Source organism: Hyperolius riggenbachi, chromosome 2, assembly GCF_040937935.1.
Source record: "Hyperolius riggenbachi isolate aHypRig1 chromosome 2, aHypRig1.pri, whole genome shotgun sequence".
Lineage (NCBI taxonomy): Eukaryota > Metazoa > Chordata > Amphibia > Anura > Hyperoliidae > Hyperolius > Hyperolius riggenbachi.
In genome coordinates, this window is record NC_090647.1 from 209,934,334 (window position 1) to 209,952,526 (window position 18,193).

An 18,193-nucleotide genomic window follows, 5' to 3' on the forward strand; every position below is an offset into this window, starting at 1 on the left:
CTTAAAGGAAGTCTGACATGAGACTAATATAAAGGCAACCATGTCAAAAAAATGCTATTTACTTGACTGTCATGTTTTGGCTCCAGTTGTTTGAGTCGGACACTTGCAATTATAATGCAGCCAAATTAATTGGGCTCTGTATAGTCCTTCTGGGCCAACAATTCTCACAATATGGAAAGCTGAGAATCAATGAAACAAGAACATTTCAGTATTGTTATGCTCCATATTCCTTACACTCCCAGCGAGCTCCAAACGTTGATTGAAATAAGCATTAGCTGGTAACTTTTAGGAAATCATGCGGTCATGTTTTAGTAGTATGTGTAAATGTCTGTGTCCGTCATACCAGCCTCTTTCAAATCATGAAGTTTATTTTTGTACATGATAGTGTGTTTATTGTACATGTATCTGTTTCTCTTCCTCTTGTAGTAAATTGGAACTTACCATTGTGTGTATGTGTGTGTGTGAGAATCTCTCTCTCCATATACTTTGCTTAAGCCCCTTCTACACGATACGATTCTTTGTACGATTCGATTACGATTCTATTTACGATCCGATTAGCTCTGAGATGTACGATCGGGATTCGATTCAATTTGATGTGCCATTGTTGTGCAATGGCAAATCGAATTGAATCGAATCCCGATCGGACATGACGGATTTAATCGGATCGTAAATAGAATCGTAATCGAATCGTACAAAGAATCGTATCGTGTAGATGGGGCTTTAGACAAGAGATGTGTGCAATATTGTGACAATAACCTTTACGCTTATTGTGGCAGTGCGGTAATCTATGTCAAGTAAACACTACATTTTGCTGAGCTGAAATCTTGTTGCTCTGCGTTACTGCACTTTGTACTTTACCTTCAATAAGGCTGTTTGTGTCCGTGTGTTTTTCTGTTTGCTCAAGCCCTATTTGAAAGAACTGTGTAGTGTCTGAGAGAATCTTCCTGCTCCTTGCATATTGGGATGTCTTAGCTGCGATTTCCTTGCCAATGGCCTGTTTGGCATGGATTGTTTATTCTGCCCCTTAACAGCAAAGCACTGTGTTACTGCTTGTCATTTCCCCCAGTGCACAAGGGGAATGGGGAGAATTTTGGTTGCAGTGTCATGGGGGCTTCCCTGTGCGGCTACAGCGCTTGTAATCTGCACAGCAGAACCTGGCCGAAGGGAGTTGCAACAGAGGTGATTTTAATCATTGCAAAATGTAATCACTATTGAATGTTTTGTATATTGTTTACTTGCATGTATGTTTTGTGTTTGGGCTCATTTGTGTGAAATTGTATTTTTAACCAGTACTTTTCACAGCTATTGTAGCCTAGTCTCATATTCAACAGACAATGGTATTTAGATTGTGTATTGGTTTATTGATATAGCACAAATATGTGTGAATTGTTAATCTGTAGTATTTCTGCTGTATACTTATTTGTTAGCGCAGAGGTAGCTTTGTTAGCTCATTGTGACCTTGATGATAAAGGATTCCCTTTTCAGGTCTGTTCAGAACAATTATGACTATTATTCTACTTGCCACTGCAGACATTTGCTTCATCTGAATGCCTTGCATTTCCTAATGAAAAGATCTTTGTCATGCCTGAGCTCTCTCCACAGATTGCAGTTATGATCTATTCAAATAGCTTAGAAAAGGTATCATTTGCATATATATATTTTCTGCCTCTGTTAATGGCTAACAGTACAATACTTTAGTACTTGGAATTTCTTAAAATTGGATCTCTTGCTACTAATTTGTGCATAATGGGGAGCCAAATAATAGAGCTGCAGCAAGTCTCTCCTTCCCTCAGGCGTCAGGCAAATGTGTCTTCTTGAGGTGGTTCATTATTGTTAATGGACACCTAAACTAAAAGGGATAGGGAAGGGACAGTTGCTGAATCCATATTAAAGAAAACCTGAGGGGAGAGTAATATGAAGGCTTACATCATTTCCTTTTAAACAATGCACATTGCCTGGCTGTGCTGCTGATCTGCTGCCTGTAATACATTTAGCCATAGACCCTGAACAACCATGCGGATCAGATGCTCTGACTGAAGTCTGACTTGATTGTGTGATTCAGACACACCAGAAAGATCAGCAGGGTTGCCAGAATACTGGTATTTTCAAGAAAAAAAAGTATAACAGCCTCCACATACAGTAGGTCTGATTTGAGTTTCCCTTTAACTGTCTGCCAAGCTGATCTTTTGCCTCTAATACCTCATGGAGTGAGTGACCCAGAAGAGGTATGCAGGACAAGTACTCACTGGCTATGTGATTGCTGCAGGTATGACTCTCACTACTGGAGCATGACAACCAAGCAGATTATATTTTTTCTTTTACAAACATAACATAAAGATGGCAGCCTCCGTATTGTTTTTAGTTCAGCCACACTTAAATGTATAGCCTGTGAATTCTTTGTACAGTAAAACCTTTGATTGCAGGTAACTTGGTTTAAGAGCCCTTTGCAAGACCAGCAAACATTTTTATGAGATTTTGACTTGACAAGCAAGCAACAGTCTTGCTATCCAAGCACAGAAGTATTTGTGACACATTGGCTATCATTCATGAACAGGCTGTCGGTAAAGAGAATCAGTGCGGGAAAACACCGCTGGCGGATTTTTAGACTTCTGGGTGGGCATTCATAAAAATGTATCCATGTGCGGTAGCAGTGCGGAGATTCCCCGAGCTAAGCTGGCGGTAGGCAGGCGGTAGGCTTGCGGAGACACGGAAGCTGCCGAGTGGATACATTTCTCCGTGTTCCGCTCTGCTGCAGCTGCCTGGGAGGTCTGTGTGTCTCCATTCATTTACATTGGTATCGCCACATCAGAGGGAGCGGAACTTCCCGACCTCACACCGCTTGCGGTGATCTTTATGAATGAACATTTTGCTACATTTGTACCGATAATCACCGCACAAGGCGGTGATTTATCACTCTGCTCGGTAGTGTCATTTTTCCATGCGGAAAGAGGCTTTATGAATGCTGACTTTGCTAAGTGGTCGGTAAAGTCAGCTGTTTTAAGCATTTCCGCATGCGGAAATGCTTTATGAATGATAGCCATTATCACAACTTAATCAATGGATCAATGGTTCTTCTCCCTTTGACGCTGCAGGATTGTACTTTATCTGAGTGTAGTGACATTACAGTGTTACATTTCAATGAAATCCTCAAATGGAGGCAAAAGCCACGGCCATTGGATTAGTTCAGTTAAAACTGCACACAAAAAAGGTTGATTTTAACCAGCAGATAGCAACAATTCTGTTAGTTATTTTGAAAGTCTTTTTTCCATTTTTACTTTAAACAGTACTTTGTATTAAAAAATTTTTTGTATCTTTCTGGATTGCAAAACGAATCATCTGAATTGCCATTCATTCTTATGGGGAAATTTGCTTTGATATAAGAGTGCTTTGGATTACAAGCATGTTTCTGGAACTAATTATGCTCGCAAACCGAGGTTCCACTGTATTTTTCTGTACTTTATAATCATCTTATGGTGCCCGTCCACGGTACCATAAAAACGTTAGATTTTCCTGTTTGACCAAAACGATTGAATTGAATGAATAATAATCCTTTTTTCAATGAAGAAAAACTACTGATTAACCTGTTTTTTCGTTAAAAATCCGATCAGACATGTTGGAAAAATCGTAATATTCCATCTAACGGAATAATCAAACAAAATTATCCAATCAGAAGAAATGAAAAAATTGTACCATGTATGGACACCATTACACTGAGGCTTTTGCATTTGCCTCCGTATATGGTTTGCCTTTTCGGTAGCCAGATAGCCCAGGCATTATTTCTATAGCCAACTTACCTCTCGGCAATATTTCCCAGGCGCTTCGGTAAATCTGAATAGAGCTAATTTTATGTGGAGGTCAGTAATTAGGGCTTCAGCAGCAGATGAACTTGCAAAATGTAACAAAAATGCCCTCATTCTTCCGTGTGAAGTTTATAATGAATGGACGCATTCAGCGAACATGAACAGACTTTACTGTACTCGGTGAATAAAACGTCAAGACTTTCTGTCAACAGTGTCCAGCCACTGAGCTGAGCACATTCAGGAATGGGAGTTTGAAGACTATATCTTCTACTTTGTATATAGTGTGTGCTGCCTTTCAGCATCATTTCTCCTCCCCCCCCCCCCCCCCCTTCCCCGATCTGCATGTACAATTTTTTTGCACTTTACATTGGGTGCTCTTGTCCAAACCATCCCCACTATCTTTACAAGAGCAGAAAAAATGGTTGTGTGATAATTTAAAGCAAACTGAAAACCAAGGGAAATGGCAATTAGTAATTGTAATAACTAGTATAAATTGGTGGATAATTTTTATTTAATCCATCTTTCAGTTAATTAAACAAGAGTTGTTGTTTTAAGGCAGCCTGATAGGTAGTCCCCAGACAATACCAAGAGTGTTGTATGCATTGCAGAGGTCATACTATGTTGCAGCTGGCAGCTAAGTGAAAGTTTCATTGCAGAGGTCATACTATGTTGCAGCTGGCAGCTAAGTGAAAGTTTCATTGCAGAGGTCATACTATGTTGCAGCTGGCAGCTAAGTGAAAGTGTAAAAACAGCTTCTTCATGCTGGGAACACACTAAGCTGAAATGATAGCGTTGCACAAAACGCAGCGTTAATGCGTATAATGTTAAGTCAATGGGACACATGAAAATATGCATATGTATGCATTTTTAATACGCGTTTTTTAAAACGCTGGTTTTGTTGCATATTTTCAAAAACGCATATAATGAAAGTCAATGGTGATGCAATGTATTGTGTTTTGTATGCGTTTTGCATGTGTTTTTATATGCGTTTTTGTAAAAAGAAAAAAAACAAAAGCCTGTTTTCTGATGTATTTCCGTTTCCAGTTGACTTCCTAGTGATTTGCAGCCTCCATATCCCTCTCACTTCAGGTGTCCCTTAAGCCTTGTACACATGCTAGACGAGATTCTGCTGAGGTGGATGTGCAGGCCTTCCCAGCTGAGATCGTAGCGTGTTTACAGGTGTCCCACAAAGTTGTTTAATTTAATACAAATTAAAAGTGCTTTAGTGGGATCACCCTGATGGGGTTCCCCTTTCCTAGTGCTTTGCTGATTGCTGGGAAGGAAACGCCTACCATCAGCAAGCACACTGAAAGCACAGCCAAAGCAAAGAAACAGCCAAATATATTGTTCCCCTGCTTGCCCCACCCGCCGGAGAGCCGCTCCACCAAGATGTTGTCCGTCGACCCATCTCTTTAGAGGCAATGCACATCTCCTCCACAGCTTCTAGTTAATTTTCCACTGTAGCAATACAGGAGCAATGTTTTATTCATGCTTTATTATTTTGTATATCAGCTAATATTGTAAAAATTTGATATTTTTCTCAGAATTATGTGATTTGGCGGTACTGCTCTTCTATCAATGTAAAGTGTAACGTTTGGCTGTACATTCACTTTAAATCTAACAAATAAACTTGTATGTGTATTGCATTGCAGTTATTTTACTTACCAGGTTATATGTTACTGCCTTTCTTTTTATCTTTGGAAATGTATGTACTTGGTGAATGTTAAGACACACTCTGCTTGCTTTTGCAGGTGCTACAAAACATTTTAGAAACAGAAAATGAGTACTCTAAGGAGATCCAGAATTTATTATCCAATTACCTTCGCCATTTACAAACCAGTGAAAAGTAAGCTAAATCTTGTAACCTCTGTCTACTAAAAAACGTGTATCGTTTATTGTTCACACAGCGTTAGGTAAAGTGTTTACATGCTTGTATGCCTAAAGGTAAATGCATTAAAACGCACGAAAAACGCATTACAAAATCTCACACGCTCCTGCAAAAAAATGCACCTTTTTCAAGCTATGTCATATGTGAACCCAGCCTCAAGCCTTAAAGAGACTCCGTAACAAAAATTGCATCCTGTTTTTTATCCTACAAGTTCCAAAAGCTATTCTAATGTGTTCTGGCTTACTGCAGCACTTTCTACTATCACCATCTCTGTAATAAATCAACTTATCTCTCTCTTGTCAGACTTGTCAGCCTGTGTCTGGAAGGCTGCCAAGTTCTTCAGTGTTGTGGTTCTGTGATGCATCTCCCCCCTCCAGGCCCCTCTCTGCACACTGCCTGCGTATTATTTAGATTAGGGCAGCTTCTCTCTTCTCTCTTATCTTTTACAAGCTGGATAAATCCTCTTCTGAGCTGGCTGGGCTTTCACATACTGATGAATTACATATGGGCAGAGCTGTCTGCACTCTGCAGTAAGAAACAGCCTGACACTTCAGTGGAAGATAGCTGCAGGGGGAAAGAAACACACAAATGATCTTTTGAGATTCAAAAGGAAGGGTGTATACAGCCTGCTTGTGTATGAATGTATTTTCTATGTGTGGACATACTGTACATCAACCTACTTCCTGTTTTGGTGGCCATTTTTTTTGTTTATAAACAAACTTTTTAAAACTGTTTTTAACCACTTTGAATGCGGCGAGGAGCGGCGAAATTGTGACAGAGGGTAATAGGAGATGTCCCCTAACGCACTGGTATGTTTACTTTTGTGCGATTTTAACAATACAGATTCTCTTTAAGTTGCTGATTGACTCGTAAGATGCTGTTTGCTTCCTTGGTTTATTTATCCCCCGCTTTTATTTAAAGAGACTCTGTAACAAATTGTTTATCTTTATTTCTTCTATGCTATAAGTTCCTATGCCTTTTCTAATGTGGTCTGGCTTACTGCAGCTTTTCCTAATTGCACAGTAGCTGTGTTATCTCTGTTATATGATCTAATCTTCTCTCTATAGTCGGCACAGTCAGGCTGAGGCAGTCAGACTGGAATGTGCAGGGCTGCTTGTGATTAGCTAGAAGCTGTACACACCCCCTGCAGGCTCTGTGTGACTAACACACTCTGCTTAGCTGAGCCTATTAGAAGCTGGTTAGTTTGTTTGTAAACACTGCCTAAAACTGGCAATTACAAGCCAGGTTTGCAGCAGAGAATGGCAGAAACAGCACAGAGGGGACCAGGAGCACATAATGAATAGAATGGTATGCTTTTTATTGTAAGAATTTCAGAGTACAGATTCTCTTTAAAAAGTATTAAACTGAGTGTGCAGATTTAGGCTCCCTGCACACTGCAAATCCGTTTTCCGATTCCGATTTGCAGTTCCGATTTTCCCTAAATGCAATCAACAGAAAAACTGAGTCAAAAACCTAGCATGCAGTAACGATTAAAAGTCTGAATCGGATTTAAAAACCGATAAAAAATCTGCATCGCATGCAGTGTGCAAGGCGCCTAACTGTTCTAACTCAGCTGCATTCAGGTTAGCATGCAGGTGTATGACTAAACTTATTGAAGCCTAAAATATAGTAGTGGGGAAACTGACCAATTTTTTTTTTTTAATAGGGTAGCAGTGGCAGGCATCAGTTTTTCTCACTAACCGCAGACCAATAGTATATGTACAGTGGAGGAAATAATTATTTGACCCCTCACTGATTTTGTAAGTTTGTCCAATGACAAAGAAATGAAAAGTCTCAGAACAGTATCATTTCAATGGTAGGTTTATTTTAACAGTGGCAGATAGCACATCAAAAGGAAAATCGAAAAAATAACCTTAAATAAAAGATAGCAACTGATTTGCATTTCATTGAGTGAAATAAGTTTTTGAACCCCTACCAACCATTTAGGCTGGTTTCACAGTGGGACGTTACAGGCGCACGTTAGAGCAGCCTGTAGCGCAGCCCACCGCACAGTACTGAAAAATCAATGGGGCAGTTCACAGTGCGGACGTTGCGTTACATTGTAACGCTGCGTCACAAGACAACGTACTGCATGCAGTAATTTGGACGCGGCTGAGCCGCGTTAGACTGCTTGCACATGCTCAGTAATGTTGGGGAGGAGCGGAGAGCGGCCAGGCACATGGCTAATTAATATGCACTGCACGTTATGACGTGCAGTGTTTACTTCCTGGAGCAGACGCTCTGTGCGGCGATTGGCCGGCGGGACCACGTGATGCCGCATGCGCACAAGAGTGCGCATCACGGCATCAATGACGCCAGAGTGAGCTGCACAACGCGGCTCACTCTGACGTCCAGATCCAGCACCACCAGGCGTTGAGTTAGGGGGACGTTATGCGACCTTAACGCCCCCTCTAACGCACAGTCCTGGTGTGAAATTAGCCTAAGAGTTCTGGCTCCCACAGAGTGGTTAGACACTTCTACTCAATTAGTCACCCTCATTAACCACTTCCCAACTGAGGGGTTTTACCCCCTGACCACCAGAGCAATTTTCACCTTTCAGCGCTCCTTCCATTCATTCGTCTATAACTTTATCATTACTTATCACAATGAAATGAACTATATCTTGTTTTTTTCGCCACCAATTAGGCTTTCTTTAGGTGGGACATTATGCCAAGAATTATTTTATTCTAAATGTGTTTTAATGGGAAAATAGGAAAACAGTGGGAACAAAATTATTGTTTTTCAGTTTTTGGCCTTTATAGTTTTTAAATAATGCATGCTACTGTAATTAAAACCCATGAAATGTATTTGCCCTTTTGTCCCGGTTATAAAACCATTTAAATTATGTCCCTATCACAATGTTTGGCGCCAATATTTTAATTGGAAATAAAGGTGCATTTTTTTCAGTTTTGCGTCCATTCCTAATTACAAGCCCATAGTTTATAAAGTAACAGTGTTATACCCTCTTGACATAAATATTTAAAAAGTTCAGTCCCTAAGGTAACTATTTATGTATTTTTTTTTTAATTGTAATTTTTTTTTTTTAAATTACAAGAAAAAAAAATTGGGGAGTGTGGGAGGTAAAGGGTTAATTTTGTGGGTTAAACTAATTTATTTCTATGTGAAAAATGCTTTGGATGTAGTTTTACTATTTGGCCACAAGATGGCCACAGTAACATTTTGTTTATGCGACCTGCAAGCGTCTGGAAGGACGCTTGCAGGAAGTAGGAGACTGAGAACTTTTTTTTTTTTTTCTCACAATGGGCGCGCTGCTCAGCCGAGCGGCAGCGGATCATTGCGGGGCTTAGATCAACGAACGAGAATGGATTTTCCCGTTCATTGATCTCCGGGCGAGCTGGCGGCAGCGTGTTTACTAGCGGCGGGCGGCGTGTTTACGAGCGGGAGCGCGGACAGCGGCGGGAGCGCGGAAAGTACGTATTTCTCCGTCCCTGGGGGTTAAAGGATGGAAAAAGGGACGGAGAAATGCGTACGCGCGGGGGTAAAGTGGTTAAGGACACCTGTCTTAACTAGTCACCTGTATAAAAGACACCTGTCCACAAAATCAAACAATCAAGCAGACTCCAAACTTTCCAACATGGGAAAGACCAAAGAGCTGTCCAAGGATGTCGGAGACAAAATTGTAGACCTGCACAAGGCTGGAATGGGCTACAAAACCATTAGCAAGAAGCTGGGAGAGAAGGTGACAACTGTTGGTGCGATTGTTCGTAAATGAAAGGAACACAAAATGACCATCAATCGACCTCGCTCTGGGGCTCCACGCAAGATCTCATCTCGTGGGGTGTCAATGGTTCTGAGAAAGGTGAAAAAGCATCCTAGAACTACACGGGAGGAGTTAGTGAATGACCTCAAATTAGCAGGGACCACAGTCACCAAGAAAACCATTGGAAACACATTACACCGCAATGGATTAAAATCCTGCAGGGCTCACAAGGTCCCCCTGCTCAAGAAGGCACATGTGCAGGCCCGTCTGAAGTTTGCCAATGAACACCTGAATGATTCTGTGAGTGACTGGGAGAAGGTGCTGTGGTCTGATGAGACCAAAATAGAGCTCTTTGGCATTAACTCAACTCGCTGTGTTTGGAGGAAGAAAAATGCTGCCTATGACCCCGAAAACACCGTCCCCACCGTCAAGCATGGGGGTGGAAACATTTTGCTTTGGGGGTGTTTTTCTGCTAAGGGCACAGGACAACTTAATCGCATTAACGGGAAAATGGACGGAGCCATGTATCGTGAAATCCTGAACGACAACCTCCTTCCCTCTGCCAGGAAACTGAAAATGGGTCGTGGATGGGTGTTCCAGCACGACAATGACCCAAAACATACAGCAAAGGCAACAAAGGAGTGGCTCAAGAAGAAGCACATTAAGGTCATGGAGTGGCCTAGTCAGTCTCCGGACCTTAATCCAATAGAAAACCTATGGAGGGAGCTTAAGCTCAGAGTTGCACAGAGACAGCCTCGAAACCTTTGGAGTTTAGAGATGATCTGCAAAGAGGAGTGGACCAACATTCCTCCTAAAATGTGTGCAAACTTGGTCATCAATTACAAGAAACGTTTGACCTCTGTGCTTGCAAACAAGGGTTTTTCCACTAAGTATTAAGTCTTTTATTGTTAGAGGGTTCAAAAACTTATTTCACTCAATGAAATGCAAATCGGTTGCTCTCTTTTATTTAAGGTTATTTTTCGATTTTCCTTTTGATGTGCTATCTGCCACTGTTAAAATAAACCTACCATTGAAATGATACTGTTCTGAGACTTTTCATTTCTTTGTCATTGGACAAACTTACAAAATCAGTGAGGGGTCAAATAATTATTTCCTCCACTGTATATGTACTTGGTATACATTAGTGTCCCTGCACTCCACTGACTTGAGTACAGAAGTTGCACATTTCAATTTATTCTAAAAAATCCTTTCCTAGGAAGTGTAAAGGTGGTCATACACTTATAGATTTGCAGCAGATTTGACCATCAGATAGATTTCTGGCAGATGCCTGTCAAGTCCAATCTGACAGGAATCTATCTGATGTGTGCCACACACTAGAAACAGACTTCCAATAGATTTCAGAATGAAATCTATTGGAAATATATCTAAATGCATTATTGGACCATTAGATCCAATGCAAATCTATGGGCCATCTATCTGCTGCCAGCAGCAGATCGACCTAGATTTTCCATTCTGTCAGTTAGATCAAATCGGTCGAAATTGACCAAAATCGTCCACAAATCGATCGAATGGGGAATTTGATAGAATCAATTTCTGATCGATCAATTGATTCTATAGAATCAATCGATGGCTGAAATTGACCAGTGTTTGGGCCCCTTAAGGGATGTAGATCAAAAAATGTTTAGGGTTAGAGGCTAAATAAATTTACATTGCCTAGTTTCCAAAAAATAGGCTTTAGGAAAATCATAATAGGAGCTGAAGAGGTTTAAACCAGCAGAATGGTCAATTTTAGTAGCAAAAATACTAGTGTCAAAATTACAAAAAATATTTTTATTTTTTTTAAAGGGGCAGTATTGCGAAAATAGTCCTTTTTACTTCATTACATATAAGTTATGTACAAGTGGAGTAATACTTTAAACACGTTTAGTGGCTGAACAAATGTAATTAGTACACTGGCATTACCTATTTGAAGCAAGGGAGCCACGTCAGAAGAAACATTTACTGACGCCGATTTAGACAATACCATTATGCTGTAGGAGGCAGCTAAATCGGCTGTTTGGGGTGGCATTATATTTCCCTCTTGAGACGTTAGAAATAGGATCCTCCACCTTGTAACTGCACGCTCGTGCAGTTCTTCAGCTCGTGAGCCGCGTGACGTCACCGCACTTCACAGATCCTAATGCTGCCTGCCCGAGGCCCCTTCACATCTGCTGGCAAGGACACGGACACCTATTGCTGTCCGTTGCTGTGGTTACCAGCTTTCAGCTCTGCGCAGCATTGTGGCAGCAGCACGGAGCAGCCAGGAGTTGTAGCTGTGTCCTGCTAGCATCTAACATTACGATTAAAGTTGTTGTTTTATTCACGAGGCAAGCATTCTTAGGAGGAAAGCAGTAAAAATGTAACGCTTTCCTTCTAAGAATGCTTGCCTCGTGAATAAAACAACTTTAATCGTAATGTTAGATGTTAGAAAGGACTATTTTCGAAATACTGCCCCTTTAAATACAGAATTTTCTTGTTGTTATGTATTACCCTAACTGATTTACTCTTCTTAGGAAACTGTTTTCTTATACCAACACTGTTTTGGAGATAGTATGAGGGCCCGTTTTCTTTCCACTAGTGCATAAATTGGGCCGTATCCACAGTGTTTCCCCGCAGGCAAATCACGAATCGCTTGCCATAGCGATTCAGCCGACATTGCAGCATTTTTCTGCGTGAGTGGCAGCAAATCCCATAGCTGTGCATGGCACGGCTTCTGGGAATTCGGCTGTGTAGTTGCACAACAGGCAGTGCCGCCGCACGTCTCGTAGAGCGGCTAGTGGAAGCCGGCCCTGATCTTACTCAGTAGATTGAGTTGATATTGTTTCTGGCCCATGTATTTAAAAAAACAAACAAAAAAAAAAACTAAATCATAGCAGTGTTCTCCCCAGAATTTCTTTCCAGCCGGGTGGCATGAAAAAGTAGCCGGGTGGGGGAGAACGCAGGTTTGGTGCTTCTCTGTGCAACTCTGCTTACAGCGTAAGAGGCGAGCCACTGATCGCCAGGTAGTCACTAAAATTGAGCCTGTGGAGAACACTGAATATGACTCCTTGGGGTTGATTCATCAAAGGAAATAGCGCAAGCAACCTCCTGTTGGTTGCGCTAATAAATCAGCGCAACTTAGTTTGTTTCCCTGCACGCTACACACACTAGTGGTAGTGTGCATAACTAAGCAACAGCTGCTGCTTACAAAAGCTGCACGGTAGTGATGTTATTTACCATGGTAGCAGCTGAGCTAGTTAAGTATCGCAGTAGCGATACATCACTACCACATGGCTTTTGTAAGCTGCGGTTGTCGCTTAGTTATGCACACTATGCTGCCACTATCGCACGTAGCGTGCGGGAAACAAAATTAAGTTGCATTGATTTGATTACCTCCTGTTGCTCGTGCTATATCCTTTGATGAATCAACCTTGTTCTTGTAGCAGACTTTTTTTTCCCCCCTCTTTGTGTATTTTTTTTTCTTTTAGTTATTTCATATGCATGATATTAGGGGGAGTGTGGGATTAGTGATTATATATGACCCCTCACACTGTCTGCAATACCATGCAACCCGCAACTATCCCCCCAAACGCCGCTCGCCAGTAATATCATGCATGTATGAAATAACATTAATGTTCAGCCGACAGCCGCCGTACGGAACCGCGCATACAGTCAGTGTCCGTGCACGCAGAGGCAGCCTGTATCGCGCGCCTCTGCAGAGTACTGCAGACTGACGGCTGAGCCTCGCACAGTCGCACTTTCCTGGCTGTCATCACCCGCCTGCCCGATTGTCAGGGTGCATCGGGCTGGCTTGGAAAAAAAGCAAGCAAAAAAAGCAAACTCGTGCCTTCATTAGCTCAGCGGCAGTAAGAGGCTGAATCAATGAAGGCACGAGCTCGCCGGGAAGCGCGAGATCTCATGCACAGAGCGGAGCAGTACAGGGACTTGCTTCAGAATAGCGCTGCTTTTTTTTTTGTTTTGTTTTTTTAGCCAGCCCGATGCACCCTGACAATCGGGCAGGGGGGAGATGAAAGCCAGGAAAGCAGCCGGGCGGTAATTGATCATACCTGGGCGGCTCGCCCACCAGTTTGAGCCTGGGGAGAACACTGCATAGTAACCTTTATTTAGCACATTCATTTTTTTAATGGCATTAAAGTTAATGAAGCATACAAGACATGCAAAATTATGACTACATAATCTGTTTTATGTGATGTAAGCCTTGGTAATGGAAAGTACGCCTGTTCTTTGTTGTTGGAGGGTGTACAGTACACCAGAGGTTGCTAGGTAGAGTCAATGCCATATAAGTATTCATGTTGTCCATTTTAATAGCTGTCTTAAGTGTATCAGTATACTGGTCAGGGATCCCAAGGACTCTTAACATGTGTAAATTGGCTGAATATTTAATACTAGCAGAGCCAAGCCCATTTAAAAACGGGCTCTAGGGTCTCTGTTTCTCCCCCGCATGTACCGCGCACGCGCACCTGCCACTGTCTTACTCTTATATGTGCTGTGAAAAAAATAATAAATCCTTTTAATCACAGCAAAATGCAGTGGAGCACAAAGTGTATATATCTATTTTTTTTCTTAACCTTTTTGCTTTGTCATTCTTCAATAAAACTACTTTAGTTTTTCACAATGTAAAGTAAATAAACCCATTCAGATCAGTATGGTATGTAGCAGAGAGGTTAGGTCAGGGAAGTATATACTTTATATTTTAAAGAGGAACTGCAGTGAAAATAACATTGATTTTTTTTTATATACCGTATATACTCGCAAGCTGGCCATGTGTTCCCTCCAGTGTGTCCCAGTATAGCTAGTAAAGTGCCCAGTATAGCTAGTAAAGTGCCCAGTATAGCTAGTAGCCCAGTATGGGTAGGTAGTGCCCCAGTATACCTAGTATAGTGCCCAGTATAGCTAGTATAGTGCCCAGTATGGGTAGGTAGTGCCCCAGTATAGCTAGTAAAGTGCCCAGTATAGCTAGTATAGTGCCCAGTATGGGTAGGTAGTGCCCCAGTATAGCTAGTAGAGAGCCCAGTATGGGTAGGTAGTGTCCCAGTATAGCTAGTAAAGTGCCCAGTATAGCTAGTATAGTGCCTAGTATAGTGCCCAGAATAGGTAGATAGTGCTCCCCCCACGGCCGCCGCTGCTATTACCTTAGCCGGCGCCGCTTCCTGTATTCCCCTCTCCTGCTTGCTCGCTCGTAACTAATTCACAGCAGCTCTCTCCACGGCTGCTGTGATGATGAGGCAGGAAGCAGGAGAGAGAGCGGCTTCCTGTAGCGGCGATGTGTATCGCCGGTTACTATGGGAACCGCTCTCTCTCTTGCTTCTGCCTCATAATCACAGCAGCCGTGGAGAGCGATTCGCAAGCAAGCCGACCCCCCAACTTTTGGGCCAGTTTTTGGGGGTCAAAAATTCGGCTTGCTTGCGAGTATATATATATATATGGTATATTTTTTTTTTTTTTTTTACAATGTTAATGTATAAACTTTGTGAAGGTTTCCTCACCCTACATTCACTCTCTAAAATTTGTGATGGGTTACAAGAGTCCTGTCAGGTGCAGCTCTGCAAAATGTTTGGTTACTGTGAGTTGGTACAAACTATACCTTGTCTCCCTGGGGTGAGGCGAATTCTGCATGGCTACGGAGCCTAGGCTAAACATGGTTGTGAGGGCAGGGCTACATACCAATATACAACAATATATACAGTGGGTTGCAAAAGTATTCGGCCCCCTTGAAGTTTTCCACATTTTGTCATATTACTGCCACAAACATGAATCAATTTTATTGGAATTCCACATGAAACGCACACAAAGTGGTGTACACGTGAGAAGTGGAGCGAAAATCATACATGATTCCAAACATTTTTTACAAATAAATAACTGCAACACTATGAAGTCCAAAGAACACACCAGACAGGTCAGGGATAAAGTTATTGAGAAATTTAAAACAGACTTGAGCTACAAAAAGATTTCCAAAGCCTTGAACATCCCACGGAGCACTGTTCAAACGATCATTCAGAAATGGAAGGAGTATGGCACAACTGTAAACCTACCAAGACAAGGCCATCCACCTAAACTCACAGGCCGAACAAGAAGAGCGCTGATCACAAATGCCGTCAAGAGGCCCATGGTGACTCTGGACGAGCTGCAGAGATCTACAGCTCAGGTGGGGGAATCTGTCCATAGGACAACTATTAGTCATGCACTGCACAAAGTTGGCCTTTATGGAAGAGTGGCAAGAAGAAAGCCATTGTTAACAGAAAAGCATAAGAAGTCCTGTTTGCAGTTTGCCACAAGCCATGTGGGGGACAAGGCAAACATGTGGAAGAAGGTGCTCTGGTCAGTTGAGACCAAAATGGAACTTTTTGGCCAAAATACAAAACGCTATGTGTGGCGGGAAACTAACACTGCACATCACTCAGAACACACCATCCCCACTGTCAAATATGGTGGTGGCAGCATCATGCTCTGGGGGTGCTTCTCTTCAGCAGGGACAGGGAAGCTCGTCAGAGTTGATGGGAAGATGGGTGGAGCCAAATACAGGGCAATCTTGGAAGAAAACCTCTTGGAGTCTGCAAAAGACTTGAGGGCGTAGGTTCACCTTCCAGCAGGACATCGACCCTAAAGATAAAGCCAGGGCAACAATGGAATGGTTTAAAACAAAACATATCCATGTGTTAGAATGGCCCAGTCAAAGTCCAGATCTTAATCCAATCGAAAATCTGTGGCACGATCTGAAAACTGCTGTTCACAAATGCTGTCCATCTAATCTGACTGAGCTGGAGCAGTATTGCAAACAAGAATGGGCAAGGATTTCTGTCTCTAGATGTGCAAAGCTGGTAGAGACATATGCTAAAAGACTGGCAGCTGTAATTGCAGCAAAAGGTGGTTCTACAAAGTATTGACTCAGGGGACCGAATAATTATGCACTCCCCACTTTGCAGTTATTTATTTCTAAAAAATGTTTGGAATGATGTATGATTTTCGATCCACTTCTCACGTGTACACTACTTTGTATTGGTCTTTCACGTGGAATACCAATAAAATTTATTCATGTTTGTGGCAGTAATGTGACATTAATGTGGAAAACTTCAAGGGGCCGAATACTTTTGCAAGCCACTGTAGATATAGGAAGTGTTTCTGAAGGAAAATTACCATAAAACTTGGTGTCCTGAATCATTTATTGCATTTTACTATGTGTCACTACAGTGCCTCTTTAAATAGTATATTGGGCTAAAAATATATCTGTAAAGGATTCAAACGCATTCTAATTTGTTTTGTTTTTGTTTTTTACTTCTTTTAGGTTAAGTCCCACTAGTATTTCATATTTAATGGGGAATCTGGAGGAAATCTGCGCCTTCCAGCAGATGTTGGTTCAGTCACTGGAAGAATGTACCAAGTAAGCCAATTTCATTGATCTTAGGGTGGCCATACATGGTACAATTTTTTTCATCCAATCTTACCATTTCCATGTAGTATAAGGGTAAATTAACTGAATATATTGAAAGGATAATTTAGGCAGTTCCCTTATATTACATAGAAATGGTAAGATTGGATGAAAAAATTGTACCATGTATGGCCACCTTGAGTGTCTACGCTAAGCACCCAACCAATTATTTAACAGGTATAAAATGCGCACTTCAGTTGAAGAGTATAATTCTTGTACCGTAGGTAACTGAATGAGTTTGCTTACTTTTTCTTCACAAAAATATGTACTCTTGTCAGATTTACCTATTTAAAATAATTCTAACTAGAATACGATGAATCACAGTTAATTTAATGTAAGTTGCCGAGATATGCTTTATATGCTACACTCGTATGCATGGCAAATCCCTCTTTGTAATTGTATTCATTCTATTAAGTATTGTATTCATTCTATTAACTGCAATTGATGTTAAATTGTTTCTTTATATCATGAGTTGATATTCTGTGTAAGCCACTGTCATTGCATTTCTTATTATATGCTTCACTAATGCTTCAATAAAAGAATTTGAAAAAAAAAATAAAACATTTTAGTGTGGAATAGTTGTTCACTGAAGCCAGTGAACACTAGTCATGTTGCAGTTGATAAAGGTCCTAGAAGAACTAGTTCTCCTGGTGAAATTCATCATCTTTGAGCTGATAAACGGCATGCATTGATTTTTACCTGCTGGGTACTCGCCTCGAGAGGGGGAAACCTCAGGATCGACAGGTGTCCCCGTTCTCCAACGGCCTGTTTCTGCACTGAGAGCTTTGAAAAATTGCTTGTCGACAGCTAGCGCAGTAGCACGGACCCGCTCGGGCTCTGCTTTTTCAGCCGGAGCCTGAATGGGTCTGGGCTGCACTGCAGTCGCACTCAGAGGTCTCCTCTCTGGATTGGTCTGACTGAGGACGACTGGAAGCCTCTTGATAATCCAGAGACTTCCCCCACCCAATGTTTGCATAGGTTTGCTTTAAAGAGACACTGAAGTGAAAAAAAATTGATATGATTTGTATGTGTAGTACAGCTAAGAAACATTAGCAGCAGAGACACAAGTCTAATATTGTTTCCAGTAAGGGCCCGTTTCCACTATCGCAAATTTGCATGCGTTTGCCGCATGCGAATTTGCATAGCCAATAGAAGTGGATGGGACTGTTTCCACTTGTCAGGATTCCTTTGCGTTTTTCTGTGCAGAAAAAATCTGCACGGCAGAGCCATCAGAATTTGCATACCGCTATGCGAATCGCATACAATGTATTTAATAGGGAAGTCGCATGCGGTATTGGTATGCAAATTTTCATGCGAATTCGCATACGATTTCGCATGGAATCAATGGAAAAACACAC

At 41.6% G+C, this 18,193-nt stretch overlaps 1 protein-coding gene across 7 annotated transcripts in view; it reads left to right on the plus strand.

Annotated features, from left to right (window-relative positions):
• The window catches only part of ARHGEF7 (Rho guanine nucleotide exchange factor 7), a 202,919-nt gene that overhangs the window by 100,836 nt on the left and 83,890 nt on the right, over positions 1–18,193 (plus strand). For all 7 annotated transcript variants that reach the window (XM_068268051.1, XM_068268052.1, XM_068268053.1 and 4 more), the window contains 2 exons: positions 5,552–5,646; positions 16,692–16,787. In XM_068268051.1, coding sequence (XP_068124152.1) covers positions 5,552–5,646; positions 16,692–16,787 — 191 coding nt within the window. The remainder of the gene's footprint in view (positions 1–5,551; positions 5,647–16,691; positions 16,788–18,193) is intronic.